Source organism: Drosophila ficusphila, unplaced genomic scaffold (genome assembly GCF_018152265.1).
Source record: "Drosophila ficusphila isolate 14025-0441.05 unplaced genomic scaffold, ASM1815226v1 contig_220, whole genome shotgun sequence".
In the NCBI taxonomy this organism is placed as follows: Eukaryota; Metazoa; Arthropoda; class Insecta; order Diptera; family Drosophilidae; genus Drosophila; species Drosophila ficusphila.
The window spans coordinates 928525-954809 of record NW_025064118.1 but is presented as its reverse complement, the minus strand read 5'-3'; the positions used below and the strand labels follow the sequence as shown (position 1 = coordinate 954809).

General features: G+C 33.5%; 1 protein-coding gene across 13 annotated transcripts in view; it reads right to left on the bottom strand.

Annotated features, from left to right (window-relative positions):
• Nucleotides 1–26285, bottom strand: part of LOC108095060 (plasma membrane calcium-transporting ATPase 1) — a 39288-nt gene that overhangs the window by 11828 nt on the left and 1175 nt on the right. For 7 of the 13 annotated variants that reach the window (XM_017195966.2, XM_017195975.2, XM_017195964.2 and 4 more), the window contains exons 2-16: nt 24519–24690; nt 23011–23205; nt 22662–22948; nt 21935–22145; nt 21526–21561; nt 19943–20343; nt 19638–19880; nt 19326–19567; nt 18814–19258; nt 18661–18748; nt 17159–17472; nt 16894–17092; nt 16249–16460; nt 16032–16183; nt 10266–10404 (exon numbers count right to left, since the gene is read on the bottom strand). In XM_017195966.2, the coding sequence (XP_017051455.1) occupies nt 10266–10404; nt 16032–16183; nt 16249–16460; nt 16894–17092; nt 17159–17472; nt 18661–18748; nt 18814–19258; nt 19326–19567; nt 19638–19880; nt 19943–20343; nt 21526–21561; nt 21935–22145; nt 22662–22948; nt 23011–23205; nt 24519–24675 (3321 nt within the window). In that variant the 5' untranslated portion in view covers nt 24676–24690. Of the gene's footprint in view, nt 1–2852; nt 2865–10265; nt 10405–16031; nt 16184–16248; nt 16461–16893; nt 17093–17158; nt 17473–18660; nt 18749–18813; nt 19259–19325; nt 19568–19637; nt 19881–19942; nt 20344–21525; nt 21562–21934; nt 22146–22661; nt 22949–23010; nt 23206–24518; nt 24691–26285 lie in introns of all 13 variants that reach the window. The other 6 variants (XM_017195971.2, XM_017195974.2, XM_017195976.2 and 3 more) reach the window with 3 other exon arrangements.

Below are 26285 nucleotides of genomic sequence, written 5' to 3'. Positions count from 1 at the left end.
AACTCGTGTGGATTTCTTAACTCAAGGTGTTTCTCCCAAAAGTTCCCAAACATTTGGCGCAGGGCATTTTCTGGTGGTGCCATCGTTTTCTGGTGGCGCTACCTACACATTATGCACATTTCATTTCACCATTTTCTAGTGGCGCTACCTACACATGATACACATTTCATTTCACCATTTTCTGGTGGCGCTACCTACACATGATACACATTTCATTGACATTCCCTCCAATTTTCGTGACACTTGGAATGGTGGAAATGGTGAACCAATACCCTAAAGACCATTGCGGCACTACCATGCGCATCGATATAGACACGGTCAAACATAATAAATACATTAAACCGCCATTTTGTTTAAACTTAGAACCTCTATTTTTCATATATACTATTTTTAACCAGAAAGAAAGCTAACTTCGGCAAGCCGAAACTCATATACCTTTGCAGACATCAAATACATATGTCAAACAAAATCCATATAGGCTGAACAACATAGAATCTATGCCGATTTTTCTATTAATTTTCCTACTTTATGGGGTCTGAGGCGTCTCCTTCACTGCGTTGCAAACTTCTGACTGAAATTATAATACCCTCTGCTCTGCAAGGGTATAAAAACCGTAGTGTATAAACTGAAATGTATTTATTTATTTATTTTAACAAAACTTATTGACCGTTAGATGGAAAAGACTCCAAATATTATTTAAGGTATAATCTAATAACAATATTATTACTCGGTAAAAAGTTAAGAATAATCGAATGGTTTCGTTGCTTTTTACCATTTTGAGTGCTTTTTACATGCAAATGGACCAAATGGACTGTCTAGACTGCCAAAATAAATCAAGATAATGTAGAGTTTAAGGTTAGAAAAGTACCATTATTGTGCCAATTATAATACCCAGGTAATAGGAATGTTATTTCATAAATAGAAAATATTAAATATGACTATATAAAATTAATATTACCTAATTATTTATTACTTATTCGCCCACCTTGTTAAGATTGTTTTTTCGCGGTGCAAAATATGTTCTTAGTTAAAAAAAATCGTTTAAAAGCAAGAAAGGAAGCTATCTTGGACGAAACGGAGCTTATATTAATCGAAATTATCGAATATATATCGAAACTAAGTCGATTTTTCTACTAACTCATATAGTATGAGATATTATCGTCCGTTTTTCATAAAATTGAATTCAAAATTAAAGAGTTTAAGAAAACTGTCATCGATAGTATAATTTTTATCATACATTTTATATGGATTTTATTATCTTTGCTATGGCAGTTTTATAGTTATATAGTTTTCCAAATTATATGAAATTATTTTTCATGATTCAAGGCTAAGTAAAGCTTGATACTCAAAAACATCGAAATTGTCAATTTCTTTTCATTAATTCCATATCAAAATTTCGATCTTTAATATGTCAGCTATGTGATATATTCATTCGATTTCAAAAATAATTATTTCGAAATTCAATGGTATACCATATAGTCAAAAATCTCCATAATGAAGTTGATATGAGAGCTATCCAGTATCGAAATATTTATATGGAATTAACAGAGTTACAGATATTATAAAATCGTATTTTTTCATCTGAAGAGCATGACTTTTGGAATATAGAGTTTTCTACCGATTATTGAATTTTATTTTAAAAAAAGATCGGACCACTTTATCGAAAATATAGAAATTTATATACAAATTATCGATTATCAATAGCTTCGATGTTGTTTAGCCTTTATGTATTTTGTTCGACAAATTTAATGCCTTCAAAGGTATTTAAGATTCGGCTCACCAAAGCTAACTTCCTTTCTAGTTTTTAAAAAATATTATATTAGTTTTTTTGGCTGCTGTAGCTGATCTGCTCAACCATAAAGAATTCAATCGGAAATCGTCGACTTGTTGGTCTTAGTAGGCAAACAAATAGACAAACAAGATATAATCAGTTTCCATAAGTGCAAGCAAATATAAAAACCATTGGATAAATAAGTGGTTTCCAGAAAAGCAGCTTCACTAACGCATGCGAATACATAACATTTATATTTGCTATAACACAATATATATGGTTTCTTTATTATTTCTTTACTAGTTTTATCAATGTATAAGTTTAAGGACAAATTCACGTTTAATACAAAAAAGCTTCTTTAAGCATGCAAAGTCGGTTGCTAAGTTTTTTAGAAACCGAACATGAAGGTGGAACTATCTTATAGTTTTTAGAGTCAACTTTTTCATTTTTATTAAAATTATCAAATATGTTCGACAAAACTTCCTCTAAGATTATGTTTGAGGTGACCTTCCATAATTCAGAGTTATAACCCAACATAAGCTTTTCAAAATCTGTAACTGCTGTAGACCTTTTCCAAGGTTTTTTACAACCCTTCAAATTTTAATAGATTTTTTTTGTATTATAAAAAAACAAATAAATATTTATCGAACATCTCAGTGTCCTTGCCAGAATTAAAATGTTGCTTATTAATAATAGAGCACACAGATCTTCTCCTACATTTTATTACATACATATGAAGTGCGTAAGTTATACAATAAAGCAAAAAATATGTGAAAATATTTAAAACTCCAATATATATTTAAATTTATATACAATTGCAAAAAAAAAGGGGGAAAAAAAAGAAATGTATGATCTCTTAACAAGGTATTTATTTTGTTCATATATACTATGTACTATACGAATTGATTGCAGAAACCACTTCATAATTGGTGTCAGTTAGTAAATATTAAATTAAGGAACACAAGATTGGTCTCGACGATGTCGCTTGCGAGTGTTATTGAAAATTTAGAAAACTGAACTGTAAATGGAATCATAAAACACTGTCTAGCTGCCAATACATAAAATCATAGACAATTCTTACCGGTACTGAAATCTGCTCGATAGTTGAGTTTGCGCGTGAGTTTTCGTTTTCAATTGCAATTTATGAGGTTAGTGACATAGGTCATACGTAAAATGATTATTGTTTAATTGGTATTTTTCATTGGGTAATTTTTTAGGGTTTTATTTGTTTGTTATACATTTAGGTTCGGTTATTATAGCCATTTTTATTATATGTTGTTCAATCGGGAATGGATTGGCAATTAGCATAAAAGACGAAAAATATTAAATAAATATTAGAAAATTTGACATTATTTCTAGCATGGTGTTCTAATAAGTACTTAAAAGGTTCGTGGCTCTTTTATATTCTCACTGTAGGTAAAAAATATTTACAATAATAAACGCTATTGGGTTTTAGTATTCGGGTGTAAAAAAATCAATGATCGCCACCCTAGAAAATTAATAATAAAAATTCCTTACATTTTGGTATTGCGACATAGAGAGCAAATAAATCAAAAATAATGTAAAAGCAATCGGTAACGCGGTAAACTCTTAAGGAACTTGAGTTCGTATTCAATTAAACTACATTTAAAAATATATAATGCACAATAAATATATATTATTGAACACCATTTCAAGTTCGTCATAAAAACCAAGAGTTTGTAAAGCATTTATGAGTTGTCGAAACTTTCTGTGAGGGGATAATTAAATTCGTAAAACATATATGGACTATAATTTATTTGTCTATCGTTAACTTTTATAAATTCGTTCAAATAATTACAAGATGTGGTTTAATATTCAAAAGTTTTTATTAAATATCATATTTAAAAAAAAAAAAAAAAATTAAATTTAATAATATGGAGGAATTCAAAAGGTTGGTTCTGTTTTTTATATAAAAAATAAAAAATTACACTCAAACTACGGTTGCTCAGTGAACATTTCGAATACAAATTTTTTGCTCGACCAAATACGGATATTAAGGTAACGCACCAGGAAAAAAGTACTTTTGATACTTTTTTTTTTATTTGTTATTTGTGTATATGTATATATAATATTATCATTTTAGTAGAAAGTTTGTAACGCAGTGAAGAAACAGCTGTTAAGAGATTTATTTTCAGTTTTATTTAGAAACATTGTCATGAATGAATTCACGCCTGAATAACGCTTGCAAATAGTGCAATTTTATTTCGAAAATAAGCGAAATAAATAATTTATCGTAGACAGAATCGTCCACCAGACAAGTTAACCACCACGTCAACACTTGTCACACAGCTCGTGCAACAATCGATTTATTGAATCGACTTATTATCGATTTATTTGGTGAGCGCCTAATTTCAAGTTTTTGGCCCGGGAACTGACCTCCAAGACCTTGTGATTTATGGAAAAATACTACTAATTCCAGTAGCAAAAGATACTTGATCAAACACAAGCTGGTAACACTAAAAGTGTTCTGATCTCTCTTTTTTCGTAACTTCTTTCCTTTTGAGTTTAACCATAGAATGGACAAGTTGATTTCACAAGTGATATTAAAGAAGATATAATAATATAAAAGAAGCACACAAATCGTCTTTATTAATTTGTGGATTACCTGGGTGGCCTTTCTGCAACATGATTTAACCGCGCTAAACTACTTTCTGTGGGCTATGTAAAATCATTGACCATTTGAAAGACAACATTTGCCCTGTTTTTGCGGATATCGGATATAAGGCCTCATTGAAAATGATTAGACCGCATCCGAGCCAGCCGTTATATATATAAATTGTAGTGCCACCAGAAGATTATCTTTTGGGTAAATAAAAAATTGTCAATCAAATAATCCATCGTTGTTTTATTGCAATTTAAAGTTCTATACCTCTAAAAAAAAAAGAACACCCGTTATATATATGTATTCTTGATCAGCATCACTATCTAAATCGATCTAATCTCTTTAAAATCTACCAAAAGTTGTGTAGATTTTGGGTCAATTTATTAAAAGAAATGGCCCGAGGGCATTATAATTTCAGTCTTTGGAAGGGTATACAAACGCTCGCACCAACTGCAATTACCAATTTATCCTGACATAGAACGCCAGTTAACATACCCCTAGTTAACATACCCCTAGTTAACATACCCCTAGTTAACATACCCCTAGTTAACATACCCCTAGTTAACATACCCCTCTCACTGGCCACAGAATAACAGCGGACCCGGAGTTAACATGCCATAGTTAACATACCCCTGTCACTGGCGACAGAATAACAGCAGACCCGGCAACCCTAGTGCTGACGGACAACAACAAACCGCCAACATGCCAGAACTCTGACGAACAGACATATATTTTCTCTAATCACTTTGTAATAAAGATTCACTTTTATTTTGTACTCCGGACAACACGGTCGTTTTCCTTACAAGCTTCTTTTCCAGCGTTTTTCAGGGCGAAATTCGCTAATGGGAGACACGCTTCTACTCGGTCACAAGACTGTGACTCGCCTGCCTCGAAGGAGCGGCTTAAAACAGCCAACTATCTTTTACGCACAGGCCTAGAAGATGAAACAAATTGATCCCAATTATATTTGCGGCATCTTTCCCCAAACAGCAGGCGATACCCATTGTGGAAAGCTAAATCAGGTATATGTGCCAATCGAAAGTGAGTCGCTTTTGCACACACAAACAGGAGAATGGGCTCACATCAACGAAGAGAGGGCAAATGTATTTGCCGCAAATCTAAAAAACGTTTTCAAACCACTTCCATCAACAAATAGCTTTGTGCTCCGAACAAACATCTTTCCAGAGGCAACCCTGCCTATCATATTCCAATCAAAGGAAGTGATAAGTATGATAGAGGCTTAAGAAAAAAGAGACGCCAGGACACGGATACGATCTAATCTTTCCTAAAATATCTACAGAATTGCCGAACTGTGCAGTAAATCTTCCCACCACAATTGAAAATAATGATACAAAAAAACTAATATATATATATTTTTTTAAAATACACCAATATTTTTTGGTCATCATTGGATTTATGGAATTGCCGAACTGTGCACGATACTCAATAGTATGATGAAATGGGGCTATTATCCACAACAATGGAAAAAGTCTGTCCTCGGTATGATCCATAAAGCCGGAAAGGACAAGTCCCAGCCTTCATCATATAGGTCAATCAGTCTTCTGCCGTACGTATCAAAGATATTTGAAAAGCAAAAGTAGAATGGAATACCTAAAGTCCCACAATGCCATCCCAAGCCACCAAATTGGTTTCCGTGAGAAACACGGAACCATTGAACAAGTAAACCGAATAACCTCAGAGATACGAAATACATTTGACAGTCGTGCGTACTGTTCCGCAGTCTTTCTGGATGTCGCCCAGGCCTTCGACCGCGTTTGGTTGGACGGCTTGATTTATAAAATTACAAACTTGCTACCACAGAACACCCGCAAAATACTGGAGTCATATCTTGTGTAAAGAAGTTTCGCAGTACGACGTAAAGATTTTCTCTCTGAATACCATCCCATTGAAGCTGGAGTACCTCAAGGAAGCGTGCTTGGACCATATAATAATGTATATAATCTACACAGCAGACCTTCCGACCAGCGTTTAAAAACCTAGTAGTAAAGTAGAAAAGTTATAGCGAGGTGAAAGCTGAGCAAATGATTTTCTTCAAGGGCTACGGCTCTCGACCAAATTTGTTATTGTTTGCATTTGCAGAGCGGTAAAATTGAATTGAAACTATTGTTTCCTCAACAACAATTTATTTACTATTTACCATACTACTACTAGTTTGAACACTGAAAGTCTGAATAACATAAGTATTTCATTTTGAATTAATTTGAATACTGAGATAAATAAATGAAGTTTTTTATTTTGATTTTTGGTTTCTGAATAAACTGTTATTATTTAATTTTTTATTTCAATTTCCTTTATTATGTCAAACAAGAAAGGAAGCTAGCTTCGGTAAACCGAAGCTTATATACCCTCTCTAATATGTCGAACAAAATGCATAAAGCCTAACAACATCGAAGCTATGACAATTTTTCTATTCATTCTCCATATTTTCGACTATAGATCATATGGGAGCTATATGATATAGTTGTCCGATTTTGATCAAATTTAATTCGTAATTCAAGAATCGTTAGAAAACGCTATATTCCCAAAATCATGCTTATCTAATGAAAAACAACGATGTTATAATTTTTTTCCGTTATTTCTATATAGATTTTTTGATCTTTCCTATCGCAGCTATAAGATATAGTTGTCTGATTTTTATGAAACTTTTTTTTCTCAATATAAGTTGTTAAAAAACTTGATATTCAAAAAATCACGCTCGTGGGATAAAAAACAACGATGTTATCAATTTATTTCCATTAATTCTATATATATGTTTTGATCTCTCCTATGGCAGCTATACGATAGAGTTATCCGATTTTGATCAAATTTAATCCGAAATTTAATAATAGTTTGAAAACGCCATCTGAACGCTTAATTTGCGTGATAGTCATACCTTTGAAACAAAGTATTGATAAACTCTATCAATATATATATAAATAGCTAACACTTCAGTTTGAATTTGAGAAAGTAGGAGTAATTTTATTTTGTGAAAAAACAAAATTGCCACTACTGCGAAATTTCTACGGCTAACTAACCCTTTTTTTATGTTTTTTGTAGTATTTCGTCACCGCCAACACAAAAAAAATACACCCCAACTCCGTTGCAAAATCTGTGTAGGACAGTGTTATTGGATCAAAAAGCAGTTCAAACCAGTTCTGAAACAAAAATAAGTAGGAACATAATACTTTTTACGGATCAAAAATGTTAAACGTGTAGTTATAAGTTAGTCCTAAGCAACACTGTGCAATATTAGATTTAAGTATTATACAACACTATGCTCACTCTCACGAGAGAGCATGAAGCAAGCTCACTCTCACGAGAGAGCATGAAGCAAGAGGATCTTCAATAAAGCATAAAGCGGCAGTTCAAGTTTGGCTGCAAAGGAATACACGTGTGTGAGCGCTTACTAAAAACGCATTCATTTCACAGACGCATTTTTTGATCTAGTCGTAAATTCTTTACCAATTGTTCCAGAAATAGTGCACTAGGAGGGGTTTTTGAAATTGTGAATATTTTTCGTCTAAAAACCAATTGTGTTAATTCATTAAATAAAATTTCCAACTTTTTTGAAAAGGTTGGAAAAAATAAGTTATGTGGGACCCCAAACATTACTCCTACTATATTATGGAATAAAAAAAATGTTTGGCTTTTTTGATATAGATAAACAATTGTTTTTCAATTTCTCAAATTGATTGATTTTTAATGCTTCAAGTTATATATAAAAATCTATTCTGATAAAATGTCTATTTGTTTGGCCGGAAAACTTTTTTACAATATAAGGCTTTTTTTAAGTAATGTCATTATCAAAATTCTACTTCTTTAAATTAATATATATATAGATTTAAAATTGATTCCTTTTATTTTTTGTTTGAATATACAACAACAAAGGAAGATGCAAACCTCTCGAGGAGGATTCAACGAAATAGATTTAAAACAGACGGACAGACCATTTCTGGCTATATGGATATGGACTCGGATGATGGAGCTTATCAGAAATATATTTATAACCTCGGATGTGCCTTCTTCACTGCGTTATGAACCTCCGACTGAATTTATTTAAACGAATTTATTAGTTAACCTGTAATAAAAACTTGCTTATTAATAACTACTCATTAAAGATGATGTTTAACAAACATCTGGAGGAATCGAACAAAAGTCTATGAACAAAAAAAAAAAGTATATAAACACCACTCGGTAAAAATTCTATGCAGGAACACAGCAAAAAACCCAGGAAACTTTTATTCCGAGGATAAAAGATTAGAATATCTCTGTCAAATTTCCCATATTTTTACTTTTATACTTTTATTGCAATTTAGTATCGATAATAAAATATAGAAATATAGAAACTTAAAAGCCTATAGAACACTAATGTTTTGTCCTTTCTTCGATTGGTAGTATCTAGTAGCTAGGTAACAAAAGGTAAAATTGTTGTATTTAATTTTATTTCTTAATAATAATAAAATGAACATGAAACCATAAACTTTGAGGCATACAGAGGATTAAAAATAGAGGTAAACCTAAACTAAAACTTTGGCTACATGACATGCATCTTGTTTACAAAGCTATTTAAATTTTTATTAATATTGGCAGTAATAAAAGAAAAAATAAATAAGGAAAATACCACAATAGATGTAAATAAATATGTTTTGAATTAAAATAAGAAGACGAGGTTATAAAACTTATCCAAATTGTGTGGTACCGAGCCGAGATTGACTTCTTATATCTATTTTTTTTTTTTTTTTTTTTTAAGCTGTATTAGTAGCAGAAGTTAGGATACGTAAGTGCTAGGGCCATGAAATAGAAAATGTGTAGATAAAATACCACCACAACACAAGAGAACAGTCTCAATTTTGTATTTATCGGAAGAATTTCAGTTATCAATTTTAATATATGTACATGTTCAAATCAGAGGAAACTAAAACAACATTACAGAAGAAATGCTGGCCAATTTTGTTATGGACAAGAAGTAGGCAGAGATAAAAAGTCAGACAGAGGAAGAAGAATCGAAGGACTAAAGATAGAGAGTATGAAATATATATCTAAGCTGTAGCTTTACATTGAAAATGTAATGTAAATGTAAAATCCTTTAGTTCTCATATGAATCAATCTACAAAAGTAGTGAAAACTAAAAGAACAGACAAACGCAACATAGAGTAACTACCTAACTAACTAACTGTCCCTTTACAACATATTTACATCACATAATCGTTGTTTAAATCGTAGAAGTTAGCTTCGGCTTGCCGAATAAATGTTATATATTAATAGGTAAAGCTTCCATGCCTTTTGTCTTTATTTAAAAAACATAGTTAATAACATAATTGAATATATAAGAAAAGAAAAACATGAGAAAAAATATAGAAGTAATTTTTCATACTCTTACTAGGTGAAGCCTTCCTACCGACAGAAAACACAATTTAAGTAAAACCAGATTGAAATTAAAAAAAAATGTAATGTAAAATGTAAATGTAGATAACCAAATATTTAAAGTAAAAATGAAGACTCATAAACAATCAGTTCACATTTTCTTCTACTTGTCCAAAAGTGCAATGCACATATTTGATTTTTTAATTTAAAGTCAACCAATTAATTAAGTTAACATGGAGCCCAATTTCGAAAAGTGTGCCTATAGTTTGTCGGCGTCTACAGAACAAAAATGAAATTATAGTGAGTTTGCTGTGTCAATTATGAACCAGATATCATAAAAAATCTTATGTTATGTATAATCTGTGATTAAAAAGATAAAAACAAACAAATAAATCTTAAAAAGTCCAATTTGAAAAATCATAGAAATAATATTTTGATCCTCTTTTTGATAATCAAATAGTTTTACTTGAAATTTCTTGTCAAAAATAAATTAAGTTTGACACTTACTTGGGTTTGTAACCGGGTCAGTCCCCGAATCCAGAGAATTTGCCCAGCCCTTGGCTTCTTATCAGAATCAATTGAATCGAAACGCTCCTCACCCAAGTTCATGGCATCTGTGTACTCCTCTGGATGGCCGCGACCCCAGCTGAAATAATAAAGAGTTTGAAATAAACATATGAATCTCAATATCAGCTATTATGGTCCGATTGGGAGAAGTGGTATACATAACAAAATCTACGGGTTTAACTAAGGGCGATTGGTTAGTTTTTATTCAACATTTAACATGAAAAGAATTTGTCTTAGAGAAAAACTCAAGAATGTTAAAGCGAAGCCGGGTAAGTCAAATATAATCGTATCTGGCAATGCTGTAGATCGTTTGAAAGGTATTGGCATCGCCTTTCAAATGACATATAGTTTGTTTACATGAGCTTCCACGCTTTACGCTTTAAAAAATTTCAATCGATTGAAATGGAGTTCACAAACGCAGAAATTCGGGCAATTATGAAATTTTATTTCGCACAGGGAAAAACTGCTGCGGAATCTCGCAGACAGATTATTGCTGTCTTAGGAGATAAATTCGAGTTCGAACGCCGCCGCGTATGGACGTGTTTTTCAATCGCTCAGTGAAAACTCCTATTTTACCAGCATCCAACTGCGAAAATATAGGCCCACTAGTGAACCCAACAAACCCCAGCGAAAAGACGCTTTCCCACACAAAAAAAACCCTGTGTTTACCCTATTAAACCTATTATAAACAAATAAGCAAGCTCCAAACAAAAATGAGTGAGCGTTGCGCTCAAACTCAGAGCGCGCGCCCTCGCTCAAGCATCAACAACGCTTACTGTACAATAAAGTCAAGCGCCGACAACAACAGTGCACATAGCACTCTCTCAGTGCAGCCTCAGAGAGCACGCTCTTGCTCTCCCGCGCTTTTACAAGCAACGCCAAACACACCAGCCGCTCTCCCTATGGATCAATTACCTTGGAGCGAGCAATGCACCTCACCGCTGCCCCCGCTCTCTACTCTCCCACCAACCTCAACGTCAACACAACCACAAATTTATCAACAACGATATCCAATAATAGTTTAATAGATTTTTCGGTCTTTTCGATATACATGATTAAATCATGATTAAAATCAACGGCGTAATAATTAAATATTTTCTGTATGACCTCGGTCCGTTCCGATTTATATACTGCAATAACTACACAACTTTTGGTAGAGTTTTAAAGAAAGAAAGTCTCTTCGAAAACATATACACCTTTCGGGGTCTTAGATGTGTCCTTCACTGCGTTGAAAACTTCTGACTGAATTTTTAATGCACCCTGCAAAGGCATAACAAAGTGGACATCATTCCGCTTTCACAGAAACAGGGCTCCGTTCTATGTTTATAAACAAATACATCCAGAAAGATCGTAAATGATTTTCTGCCAATATAAAATGTAGTACCCATTTCACTTTATTTTATATAAAACACCTGTTCCATTATAACCGAGCCGTACGATACACGGCAGCGCCCCTCGGTCGGTTGGGCGGGAGGTGTGGCCGTGGGCACGCGCGTCGATACAAAAAAAAAAAAATAAGCACTGTTAGAGCTGCACACCTTTTATAAAACAATTTATAGTTTCTCCTAGGTTTTTGTTTGTTTATAAGTTTTTAAGGTTTTTGAAGTGAAAACTTCTTTAGTGGCGCTGAGCACTTTTTTGTATGGGTAAAAACTTTCAAACTCGCGTCAGATTCCCGTTATGCTGATCGAAAAAGCGTAAGATCGTGGGAAAGGGAGAGGAACTAGTATCTCCCACTCTTTCTACCGCGCCTGAGTCATGGTACAATTATACAAGGTAGTCTCGTCGGCTCGTCAGTCCCCTATCAACACTACAATTAGAGCGAGAGAAAGAGTGTTTTCCTACGAAAACCCGAGCGTTCGGGTCGATAGGGGAGTAAACCCGAACAATTCTGTAGCCGTCGAGACCGCCTTGCAGGGGCACACAGAGGTAGTCTGGGGCCCGGGCTAAAAATTCAATTTTGGGAGATTGTCAATCCTTACATATCATCATATATATCATATATCATATCGCGCGGGGCCCCCATAAGCCGGGGCCCGGGGCAAATTGTCCCCTTCCCCCCTCTGTGCGCCCCTGCTACCTTGTATAGTTGTACCATGACCGTGCCTGAGTCATGGTATAATAACTACATGGTAGTCCCGACGCCGGCGTCAGTCCCCTATTGCGCACTACAATGAGTGCGAGTGAAAGAGTGTTTTTCTGTAAGTAAGAAACAGAACAAGAAAGGAAGCTAGCTTCGGCAAGCCGAAGCTTATATACCCTTGCAGTCATATTTGATGAATGCTCATCAAATGCATAAGGGCTAAACAACATCGAAACTATGACAATTTTTCTATTCATTTTCCATATTTTCGACTATTGTTCATATGGCAGCTATATGATATAGTTGTCAGATTTTGATGAAATTTAATACGTAGGTCAATAGTAGTTAGAAAACTCTATATTCCAAAAACTATGCTTTTCTGATAAAAAACAACGATGTTATAATTTTATTTCCCGTATTTCGATAAATTTTTCGATCTTTCCTGTTGATAACGTTGTCGGATTTTAATGAAATTTTTTTCTCGATTCAAGGGTTATTAAAAAACTCAATGTTTTGAAAATCATGCTCGTGGGATAAAAAACAACAACGCTATAATTTTTTTTCATTATTTATATATATATTTTTCGATCTTTTGTATGGCAGCTATATGATAGAGTTTTCCGATTTTCATCAAATTTTATCCGAAATTCAATAGTGGTTAGAAAACGCCATCTTGAAGAAATCAAGTCGATCTGATCAAAAACAACGGCATAAGAATTTTTCATTTCATTCCCTCGTATGGGAGCTATCCGATATAGTCGGCCGATCCGGCTCGTTTCGACTTATATACTGCGTGCAATAACTACACACCTTTTGGGAAAGTTTCAGCAAGATAGCTTTAAAACTGAGAGACTAGTTTGCGCGGAAACGGACAGACGGACAGATGGACAGACGGACAGACGTACAGACGTATTCCGATTCTGCTCGTGATGCTGATCAAGAATATATATACTTTATGGGGTCCGAGGTGTCTCCTTCACTGCGTTGCAAACTTCTGACTGAAATTATAATACCCTTTTGCTCTGCAAGGGTATAAAAAGAGCGAGTGGTTTAACCCTTATGCTGTGCATGGGGTTTAAGGAGGACTTTTATATGACAATAAGAATTAATTGTTTTGTAATTTTTGGTTTTCAATCAAAGCTGCCCTTTAGGACTCGCTCCCATGTTGTCCGCCCTTTTATACATTTTTGTACAATAATCTATGTTACGCCTCGTATCTGCTTGCTGCAATTATTGCAAAAAGGATTTTGAAGTGAAAATTTCTTTAGCGGCGCTGAGCAGGGTAAAAACATTCAAACTCGCGTCAGGGTCCCGTTATGCTGATCGAAAAAGCGTAATATCGAGGGGAAGGGAGAGGAACTAGTATCTCCCACTCTTTCTACCGTGCCTGAGTCATGGTAGAATTATACAAGGTAGTCTCGTCGGCTGCAAAATCGCTCGGGTTTTTTCTCCCTATGGTTCAGTGCGCTCGGGATTTCGAAGTGAGAGGTTGTCCGCGAACGAACAAAACGTTAACCCTTGTGTGCTTGTGAAAAATACTTGTTGCAATTATTGCAGCAAGCACATACAAGGCGTAACATGTAATATTGCAAAAAAATATTGTGAAATGTGAACAATATGGGAGCGAGTCCTGAAGGGCAGCTTTGTGTAAAAACCAAAAATTTTAAAAATTAATACTCATGGTCATATAACAGTCCTTTTTAAACCCCGTGCACAGCATAAGGGTAAAACGACATCATCTTCTTCTTTTTCTTTCGCACTTACGGGAAAACACCCTCTCACTCGCACTCATTGAAGTGCCCAATAGGTTCGAATCAAAACTGTTTGTTTCTTACTTCAGTTATCATAAACCAATTGTATCAGTTGTAAAAATTTGCGATGATGATTCTGATAATACGATGGTGTAAAAGTCGTCGAAATTATGGATGGAAGTTGATTTTTCTGAGAGATAAAATTTAATGTAATATATAAATAACGATATAATATTATAAATGACAAGTTGGTTTATCCCATTGTCTCGGATCGATGCCAAAATTATGCATTATGCCTGTAGGGTAACGGGTCGGAAACGGTAGGCCAAAACCCTAGTGAAAGCATGTTTAAGGTGTGGCAAGCAGCCCTTTGTACATATACCTATTATTAAGCACTGCTTGATAAGCAGTTAACGTTATTGTATGTTCCTTAAGTTAAGTCATCCTTTATGTCCCCCTTACTCCTTTAAGAATCACCATGTAAAGCCATCTCTAAGTATGTACGTCTCTCTCTTGCACATACGAGAGTGTGAAATAGGCTAAGCATTAACAGTATTAACGGTATGCGGTTTATACACAAATCTAAAGACATCACTTGAAAGTCAATGGGCTGCAGATTTTTAGACATACACAAACCTTTAAATCGGTCGAATCTGACGGTCGTATATATCTTTAAACCTAATCAGTATCTATGGGTAGTATGGGGTACAGCAATCTACAGCAAACTAATTCGTTAAATATTGCAAAATTTAATAAATGACAACTCGATCATGATACGGATTAAGAAAGAATATGAACAATATCTACGCTTTTCGGTTCATACTTCCGGACGACTTACTCAGTACTGTAGTAGTAAGTTAGTCCTTAGCAACACTGTGCAATATTAGACTTAAGTATTGTACAACACTATGCTCACTCTCACGAGAGAGCACGAAGGAAGAGGATCTTGAATAAAGCGGCAGTTCAAGTTTGGCTGCAAAGGAAACATCACGTGTGTGTGCGCTTACTAAAGTACTTACTTTTTACTTGACATGGCGACCTGATTTTATAAATATTTAAAACCACTTAAGCTTTTATAAATATGTATTGGTAAATAAACTAAAATAAAAAAGAAAGGAAGCTGGCCGCAGTGTGTTGAAAGTTATATACGCTAGCAATAGGCTCATATTTCAATAGCAACATTAGCAATAAGGTTTACTGTATAGTACTTATTTTTGCATTAAATTTGTTTTCATTTTTTCTATGATACAATAACGCAATTTTGATAGAAACAACTTTTTGGACGAATTGTTACATTTTGAAGTAGATTCATAAATATATAAGAACAATGAGGTTATGTCAGACAGACAAGCAGACGTACGTTTTTTAAATCGACTCAAAAGGTTTTGGTGACGCAGAATATATTTACTTTTTTTCTTTAGTTCCATTGCAAACTTCCGATACAATACCCTCTGCGAGGGTATTCAAATTCAACAATGTAATGTGTTTAAATGTAAAATACTTAAACATACTTAAAATTATACAATAGCTTAAATATTTGAATTCTACATTCTACATCCTCCTCTACCTCTTTGTGACACATGAACGAGAATGACTAACAAACATCTTTCCGGTATTAATTATTTTAATAAATAACTACTAAAAATATTTGTTTAAATTATATTTTAATACATGCATTTTCATAAAATAATTATAAAGTTTAAAGTGTTTAGCCGTCCAAAGTGATCAACAAATATAATGTAAGACTAACCATACAAGGATCTATCCTTAGAATAATAATACTTAGAATACTTCTTCAACTAGTTTGAGCTTTGGTCAAAGTCCATTCATAAGCGGGTTTCTGAAGCGTATAAACGTTAAACATTTACTCACGATAATATCTTGGGTAGTTTTCTTGTAGGCACTGAAGTTATTAATTGCCCCCAGACAAGGGTACCGATTCCAAAGAATATACACCATAGCCATTGGTCTAGTGACAAGGCCTTTGTGGAGAAGGCCATTTTTCCATATTGAATGATTAAAACCTTAAATGTAGTGATAAATATTTATTAATATATAAAGTCTTATAAATGTATGGTAAGCCAAGTACCTGTGATATCATTGTAAATATCCATATTGTGTAGAAAATAGGATTTGTGAGAAGTCCTTCAATAACGTTACGCTGTCCATGGATTTTTCTGGCGTTTATTTCATTAAACAGTGTCATCATGACAAATGTATTGAAGATAATGGTGAAGTGCTGTGTTGGGCCAGCATTAAGCTCTTGTCCGCGTCCAGATTCAATGTCAAGAATTAAATCGCCTAAAAGTAAATTACATATAATGAAAAGTTATTAAACTAGCTTCGGAAGGCCGAAGCTTATGTACCTTTGCAGTTTAAACAATTATCTGTAATTCGAAGCTCAGACTTGGTTGTATTGTTAATTAATTATATTATATAAATAAATTTTGTTTAATTTAAATATCCCCATATTAAGGGGAGAAACTGAGCCCCAAAGTTGAACAAGCCAAATATGCCATAATTATTGTATATGATTAGTAAAAAAATTATGTTGTTATGTCTTTTATTCCCGATTGCTCATGCGGTAACTGTTTTTTAATTGAAGTATTGGAAATTTTAAAAATTTAACACGTTAAAAATAAAGTACAATCGGGAAAACAGTGACGGACTGACTTAAGTTATGAAACTTTATACAAAGGTTCAAAATAATAAAACAATGTTGAATAAAACTTACCGACGAAGAGTAAACCGAAAATGATAACCAACTGATAAAGCGCCTGACCCAAAATGTTTTTCATCATTGTGCGGGAAATCAATGGTTTTGTGCGGCCATAAGGTTTACGAAGCAAAAGATCTGGTGTCGGAAACTCAGTTGCTAATGCTAGTGACGCCAAGGTGTCCATTATTAGGTTAACCCACAACATCTGGACTGCCTAATATATATAAATAAATATAAATATGACAAATATATATAAATATATATATTTTTAATAACTTACTTTAAGCGGAGAGTCTTGCACAGCACACGCACCAATAAATGCAACAATTACAGCGACCACATTGACAGTCAGTTGAAACTGCAAGAACTTCGCGATGGAGTCATAAACATTTCGACCCCACATTACAGCCTTAACAATGCTGCTAAAATTGTCATCAGTCAGTATGATATCAGAAGCTTCCTTGGCCACATCGGTTCCAGCAATTCCCATGGCAAAGCCTACATCGGCTTTTTTTAAAGCTGGTCCATCGTTAGTGCCATCGCCAGTTACTGCAACAACCTCACGGTTTTCGCTGACAGTACTGTCAATAATACCTTTAAATATATAAATAAATAAATAAATAAACCTTTAAATATGTTTAAATATATTAAAAAGCACAACAGTTTTATATATTATGTCTAAAACCAAACACTAAGACTAAAATATTTGGCCCAAACATTTTCTTTGCTTTCGTGAACACCTGTGTTTGAGCCACAAAAATTACTCATTCGATTATCTTCTAGTGTTTTTCAACGAAGGATATTCTATCCTTTTGACTGTGTAATTAAAAGGGCAACTTCAGTTTTCTCAAATTTTACCTTTTTGGGACGTTTCCTAAATTACCAAGCTAAGTCAACCAGAAAGTTATTTTAAAAAAACCGTATAATAGTAAAATACTGGATTTAAAACGATAGAAGTAAGTAAGTTAAAGGTAAATTCATTAAAACGACTTAAGGCAAATTCTCAGCTTGTGGACCCAAAAAAGTTTTTTTTTTAGAATTTTTTTTTAAGAAAACGTTTAAAGATAAAAAGCTGATATTTTTTCTGGATATGACCTCACATTTATTATGAGAAAAAAAAACTTTAAATTGAAAAAATCAAAAAAGGGGCGGGAGGGGACGTTCCTCAGTGGCGGCATGTCGGTGAGGAGGTGTCCCGCTACCGGAAGTGATTCAGCCAAAATGTGTAATCTAAATCACAAAAACCGAAAAATTCTTAAAGTGTACAGTATTAGGCATAAAATGAACTACGGTCAGGAAAAAAAAAAAAATTTAAATTGCAAACGTTATTAGCTTTTGAAAAAGAATTACAATTTTCGCGTTAGTATACAGAAAGAAACGGATTTGAAAGTCCCCTTTTTAGGTTTGTTGTATTTAAAACTGTCTTGTTTTTTTAGTTTTATATGAAAAGTTGTTTTGTTTTTGTAGATTAGTTAATTTTTCTTTGTCATATTATTTAAGAAAAAGTTTATTTGAATTACTGCGTTTACATTTTTTTGATTTCTTTTGTAGTAGCAATCAAATAAATTTAAAAATTAGCAATGCCTACACTCAGTCTCATCCCAACCTACAACTTTCACTAATTACCCTTTAAAATTATAAAAAAAAATTTCAAAAAAAAATCACAAAAATTTCCCAAAAAATTTCAAAAAGAAAAAAAAATTCACAAAAATTTCCCAAAAAAAAAAAAATTATAAAAAATGTTGATGAAAAAAATGTAAAAACAAAAAAAACAGAACCAACCTTTGACCAACGTGTACTTGTCTGTTGGAGATGAACGTGCAAGAACACGCAACTTCGGCCATACTTTGTCAATAAGATGTTGTTGAATCTGTGAATAAAAATATCATTACTGAAACCTGTGCTAAAAATAAAACTAGTAAACTTAATACATACGTCTCCGTTGTTATCTCGAATGCGCCTATTAAACTCTTTGCCTTCCAAAATAAGGAAATCATCATTGGCTCGCAGAATACCGCATTTGCTGGCAATTGAACGCGCCGTGTTTATGTTATCTCCAGTGACCATGCGCACTGTGATTCCAGCACGTTGGCATTTTCGAATGGCGTCTGGTACTTCGGGACGCACCGGATCTTCTATGCCAACCACACAGAGGCATGTTAGATTCGTCATAATATTTTCCTCGTCATCCCAGTTGGGTTCGCCATCAATATGCACTTCATTAATGGCGGCCTTTCCAGGCACAAAGTCACGATATGCCACAGATATGGTGCGCAGTCCATCACAAGCCATTGGTTCAATAACTTCACGAATCAATCGCTCTTGCATATCTCTTGTAAACTTCTCCAAGGTTCCTTCGTGGCCATAGATGAAAGCACACCTATATTGATAACAAAAAAAAAAAAACAAATTAGACTTTTGTTTTTCTTCCTAAAAGTAGAACTAACTTTTTCATGATGATTTCGGAAGCACCTTTAGTATACAATCTATATCCTCCATTTGGACGGGGTATCACAGTACCCATGCTTTTGCGAACAGAATTGAAGGTATACACGCGGGTGAATTTATCCTCTGTGATTTCGTCCCTAATCGATTGGTACTTGACGCCAAGCCCCTGGACAAAGCCCAGAAGAGCACATTCTGTTTTGTTGCCAACCTGAATTGGTAAATCACCCGGGTTGTGCCCAGCCTTTTTTTATAAAGAAATTGAAACATATTAATGCCAAGATCTGTTTACAAATTAAACATTAAAGTCGTACCATTATGTTTGAAGTGTACGCGGAGTTAACGGATATTCCCATTGTAATCAAGTTGCCCACATGTTGGGGTATATCAGCTAGGGTAGGCAAGACCTTACACAACTTCTCACAGATGTAGGACTGTACGACAGTCATACGGTTGGTTGTTAGAGTTCCAGTCTTATCAGAGCAAATGGCAGTGGCATTACCCATTGTCTCACAAGCATCCAAATGTCGGACCAGGTTATTGTCCTTCATCATTTTCTTTAAAGAAAATAATAATAAATTAATAATAATTATGGTTTGCTTATAAAATTTGAGCTTACCTTGACCGAGTAAGCCAGTGATAGGGTTACGGCCAGGGGAAGACCCTCTGGTACAGCCACTACTAATACTGTAACACCGATTATCAAATGCTTTACCAAGTTATTAGCATAGGTGTTCTTCCACGGCTTCTCGTCAATCACAAACGTTTTAATACAAAACTGAATAATAAGAATTATAACAGTGAGCACGGCAATAGTAGATCCAGCATATCCAATCTGTATAGCTAATTTCGTCAGTTTTGCCTGCAGCACAGATTTTTCCTTTTTATGTCCTGTCTCGGCAGCCGTGGATGTCGACTGCGGCACATGATTTCCCTCAGATTCTGATTTGGTTCCCTCACTAGTCACTGTTTGGCGTTGGGTTTGCGCTTGTTTAATCTGTGTTCGTCCTTCGCCTTCACCTGCAAAGTTCCGTACAATTTTTTTTTTTTAATTTTGAACAAAGAAAATATCTTTGGCGAGCCGAAGCTTATACCCTTGCAGTTAAAACATAAATGTAGACAAGAATCTTTAGAAATCGGTTATAACAAGGTTTTTTCTACAATGGTAAAAATCTATGATGGTATAATTTTTGTTTCACTTATAATATTTTATAAAGACTTCTTAAACATTCCATGCAAGCGTCATGTTTGCTAGTCGCACGATATTTAAAAAATTCGAGATAACTGCTTTGAGGTTTAACAACAACTAAGTTATGGGGTTTTGTATTAATTTATTATGATTTTTGTAATTGTTTCCATGGTAGGAATATAATATCGTCGTCCGATTGTCATGAAATATAATTCGAAACTCAATACCATCTGGATGCCAATACCATAAAATACAACAGCGTAATAATTATTTTTACATTTTATAACAACATGAAAGAAAGGTAGCTCAGGCTCGCCGAATACCAGTGCCGTCATCACAAATGTCGACCATATTGCTCGATATATATTATAAAGTCATCTGGTATTCATATTTAATTCGAAATTCAAGAGTCCTAAAAAATCACCATCTGGAAGAAACCATGTCTATAAAAAAAACAAGGCGTTATAATTTGTTTGCTGTTATTTTTCCGATCTCTTCTATGGAAGCTTTCCGATATAGTCGTCCGATTCGGCGCGTTCCGACTATTTTGTAAACGCTGGTCACACTTCTGATCTCTCGAGAGAGGATGTGCTCTCTCGAGAGAGTAAGAAGCTGAACATAAACGGGGGTTGAAAGTTAGCTGCCTGCGAACAGCGAGTCAGTTCGTATTGAAAGTTGTAGGAGAACAGAATAAAGAAGATCCTGATACAATACTTTATATATAGATAGTGGGCTCTAAAACTAGACAGACGGACAGAGGTACACACGTATAGATCGATTCAGATAATGATGCATATTAAGAATATATGTACTTTATGAGGACTGAGGTTTCTCCTTCACAAGGGTATAAAAATCGTAGTTTATATATTTAAGATCGACTTTTTGTAATTGTACTTCGGTTCTTAACCATAATTTTTAGTTAAAATCAATTACTGTTTTCAGTCCCTAAAATATTTGCAGGAATCTTTATATTACACAAAAATAATAGTTTAAAATATTTATGAAGAATTCACCTGTCAGACTCTTTTGCTTGTTGGCCCTTTTAGCTTCTGAATATCAAGAATGATATTAAATCGTTAAATGTTTCCATTTCATTTATGTTTTGGTTTTATTATTTGTAGATATTTGTTGGTTGTTTGGTTGTTTGGTAGGTGTTGGTCGCAGGTTTTGTTTGGTAGGTTGGTTGATTGGTTGATTGGGTAGGTGAAGGATGATGGGTCGATCATTTCACATCATGCAGTTCACATATGACAATTGGAATATGGAAAAAAAACAATAAAAGGAAAATAAATAATAAAAATGTAATACATTTTATAGACACCATTTTGTAAAAAACGATCAGAGTACCGTCATTTGGCTTTTAATAGGTTTCAATTGCATTCCAGCCATTTATTTAGGCTATGTCTTGTTTGAAGTACTAACCCTTTTTCATCTTTTTAATTTCAGCTTCCTGTTCGTCAACTGCTGCACCAAGAAGCGTAAAAATGATGCCAGCTTGAGAGTTAACACCAACAGCGGTCACAACCATTTTGCCGCTTCCCTCCATAACATGCGTGCCAGATAAAACCATAGGATCAACGTCGGCTCCCTTTTTGACATGATCTGATTCACCAGTCAGAGAAGATTCGTCCACCTAGAAATTATATAACAAGGCTTGTAAATAAAACACTACTATTAGGAATTTAGCCTAAAATATTATTTGGCTTTACAACTATAATATTGTAGTAGTAAGTTAGTCCTAAGCAACACTGTGCAATATTAGCTTTAAGTATTATACAACACTGTGCTCACTCTCACGAGAGAAGAGAGAGCGCCAGTTCAAGTTTGGCTGCTAAGGTAACATCACATGTGTGTGCCCTTACTAAAATATAATATATAATTGATTTATAAAGAAACATGTTAGTACAACATATTTCTAACGAGAAAAAAAGCTTTTTAAAGCTATCTTGATGAAACCAAAAGTTGGGTAGTTACTTTTATCATATAGACATGACTTTCAAGACAGAACAATTCGAATCTGTAGTTCAAGTTATCAATTATTTAGTTGGATGTGTTATTAAGATCGAGTTAATCATAACAGCGTTGTTGTATAATATATATTATATATCCGTATATATTACAACTATTTCTTCTTCTTTATTAATCGTACCTTTAAGTCGTTACTTTGAATGAGGCACCCATCTGCTGGCAATAAATCTCCATATTTGATCTGTGCAATATCGCCAACAAGAATATCTCCAACAGAAATTTGGCACACTTCTCCTCCTCGGATAACTGAAAACTTATGTTCACCCTCAATGCGGTTCTGCAGACCTCTGAATTGTCTTTCTTTTGAGTAATCGTTGAAAGCAGTTACTATAACTACTACAATAACAGAAATAAGAATGGCCAATCCTTCAATCCAACCATGGTGCTCCTCCTCCTCTTGCAAAACGGCTAAAAAAATTAAACATTGTCAATTAGTTAGTTAGTGTAGTCACATTTAAATTTAAACTTACGCGCATCCTCGTCGGCGGGTTTATAAAATGAAAGGCCGAGCGACACTAATGCAGCTACCTCTAAGATAATAAGGGTTACATCTTGAAGAGCCTCCCAAACGAGTGTTAAAAAGGTTTTCGGTGGCTTCGGTGGTATTACATTTGAGCCGAATGTTTCGCGCCTGTGTTCTTCGTCCGCTTTTGAGCCACTAAGACCTAAAGTTACAAAAAATATGTTATAAAAATCAAAATACAATCAACCGTAGTTAAGTTTTAACTTCATATTTGCGTTTTCCTTTTGTATTGTTTTTTTATGGGGTCAAAAAAGGATAGAAAAATTGGATACCGCATTTAAATTTTGTAAATTAAACAACGTAGCTCTTGTAAGTAATACATTTCTACGTTACGATATAATTCATACATCTTTAGCCATAAACTGGTTGTATAATGTTGGTAAAGGCCAAATTTTTATAAAGTCAAAAAGAAATTATAAACACTGGTATAAAATAATCTACGCAACAGTTAAAAAAATAATTCAGTATTAAATACATTTGGTATTTATACATTTGGTATTTTTACCAGTGTTTATAATTTCTTTTTGACTTTATAAAAATTTGGCCTTGGCCTTCGTATCAAGTTTGTTTTAAGGGGTTATCCTACCCTGGAGGCCCAAAAAAAGGCCTATTTTCGTGAATTTTTTTCAAAGCTCCTGGGATATTCTTACAATTTTTGTTTATTGAATATGAATATATAATGCTTCAACTATAATCTGTAAAATTTTGAAAAGAAAATATTAAAAAATGAGCGAGTGAGAATGCCTGAAAGTTGACCCCATCAAAAATAGTGCCCTGGCGGTAGTCAAATTTTCTCCGCCAATGTTCATCTGAAATCAAAAATCCAAAATTTTTCTTTAAGTGTATGTGTCCGACTCGTGTTTGAACGAAGGATTTTTTTAAAATTAAAAATTGAATTTTTTACAACGTTTTTTATAAAAAATGACGTTTTTTGCATACATTTTGACCATATTTCGTCCTATAAAATAAGTTCTATTTGACCAAAAAAAAAACCCTTCGTTCAAATACGAGAAAAACATGTCTAAAAGAAGTGTGCAAAAGGAGAAGTCGATCGGTGCAATAGTTTTCGAGAAAATTTGACTACCGACTTTGAAAAAGTCGATTCGAGAACAACGCGTTCAAAGTTTCAAACCCTTTGAAACATTCTGGAAAAACGGCGCTTTAAATTTCCCCCATTTCTACAGTTTTCCTCCGATCGACTTGAAATTTTCGGACAACATTCCTTACACTTTTTACTATTATATAAAAAATTTTGAAAAAACTGAATTTTTTAAACGGTCAGGGGTAGGATAACCCCTTAAGTCATTCAAATTTGTTTTAATTTAGTACAAATATGTCGATTTTTCTACAGTGAATATGACATACAAATACCATTAAATATCAATTAAAAAAATATTTTTACTTAGTAGCTTGTACTTAATTAAAATTTAATACATTTTAAAAATAGAAACTTTCCTTCATTTGGAGATGTGTACAGCTTTTTACATAATTCATGAATACCGCCAAATTCCGCAATCTTTATTACACCTTCACGACCACGGTGCTCCATGAGCTCGCGCAGTTGTTTGAGTGAAATACCATATTGCGTCGGTCTTCCATCTATAGTTGCCATTTGTTATGGACTAATCTGAAATAAATATAAAAATAAAATAATATAAAATAGTATTGTCAAAGTCAAATAGTTTGTAGTTTATATACGCTAACGTTTTGTCGAATTTTTCATTAATTTGATAATTTATATGGCAGCGAAGATATAAACGATGGATAAAGGGCCATGGAAGCAGAAATAACTTTTTATAATCGCTTGTCGAATCAGATTGCTTAAATTCGAACAAAATATGAATACCATCTGCAAATTTATACCCGAGGAAGGTTTTTATTATGAATACAAATAATAAAATAAAATAAATACAAATTCCAACAATTCTGGAAAAAAAACACTATATGTTTCAATCTACAGACTACCATATATTGAAGGGCTGCTATAGGAAGAAAGTAAATAAATAAATGAAGGCAAAACAACATCAAAGATTTTGTCATCAATTTTCAATACAGTATAGTAGTCAGATTTTTATAAAATAAAATTCAAGAATCGTTAGAAAACTCTATATTTAAAAAATTATGCTTTTCTGGCGAAAAACAACGATGATATTATTTTATTTCCGTTATTTCTAAATACATTTTATGATCTTCCCTATGACAGCTGTATGATATAGTTATCCGATTTTGATAAAACTTAATTCGATAGTAGCTAAAAACAATTTCTGAAAGAAATTAAGTCGTTATGATTTTTTTTCAAAAAGGTTTTAACAATTTTTTTTTCGATTTTTTTTATTTTTTTTCTAAGAGAGCAATATGTCGAGAACAATGCGAAAAAATTTTAAGCCAATTAGAATCAAACTAACAAAGTTACAACGTTTTAAATTTGGCCGTATTTTAACGTATAAAAATACTTTAAATCGATTTTTTATTTTTTTTATTTTGAAAGTCGGTGAACATCAGAACTCAAAATCTACTTAACCGATCCTTTTCAAATTTTTAACACAAATTCCCCACATAAATACGCAAGTAATCAGGAAGAGTTTTTTTTTTTTATTTTCAATTTTTTTCTATTTTCAAAAAATAAATTAACAACGATTTTTTAAGCTAAAATCGCACTTTTCACTTTCAAGTGCTCCCAAAAATAGACAAAAAAAATTTGTTAAAAAACTCTTCCTGATTAACTCGGGAAATTCATTATCTTTATAACGAATATCACCTTTATTTTGTAAGATGATCCTTTAACGCCCTATGAAATTTTTTCTCGGTCAAGGGTAGTTTAAAAAGTCGATGTTGTAAAAATTATGCTCGTGGAATAAAAAGCAACGACGTTATAATTTTTTGTATTATTATTATTATTATTATAACTACTGACTGAAATTTTAATACGCTTTGCTTTGCAAGGGTATAAAAACGAGACAATAAATACATTTTCTGTGGCACACTGATAAGCTGTCAATCTGATAAAACGTGACGTCAAAGTACAATATACCAGTAAAATCTAAATCTTACCGAAATTTTTCAAACCCTGGGTATGCATACAGTAAGGCTCATAAAAATAAACCCTTTTAATAATTTTTAAATTCAGTACTTTTTTCAGTCTGCTAAAAAGTGTTTTGTTGATACAAAAAACTTTGATTAAGGCCGAAAAAATTTGTGACAAAATAACAGTAAAGACCAAAA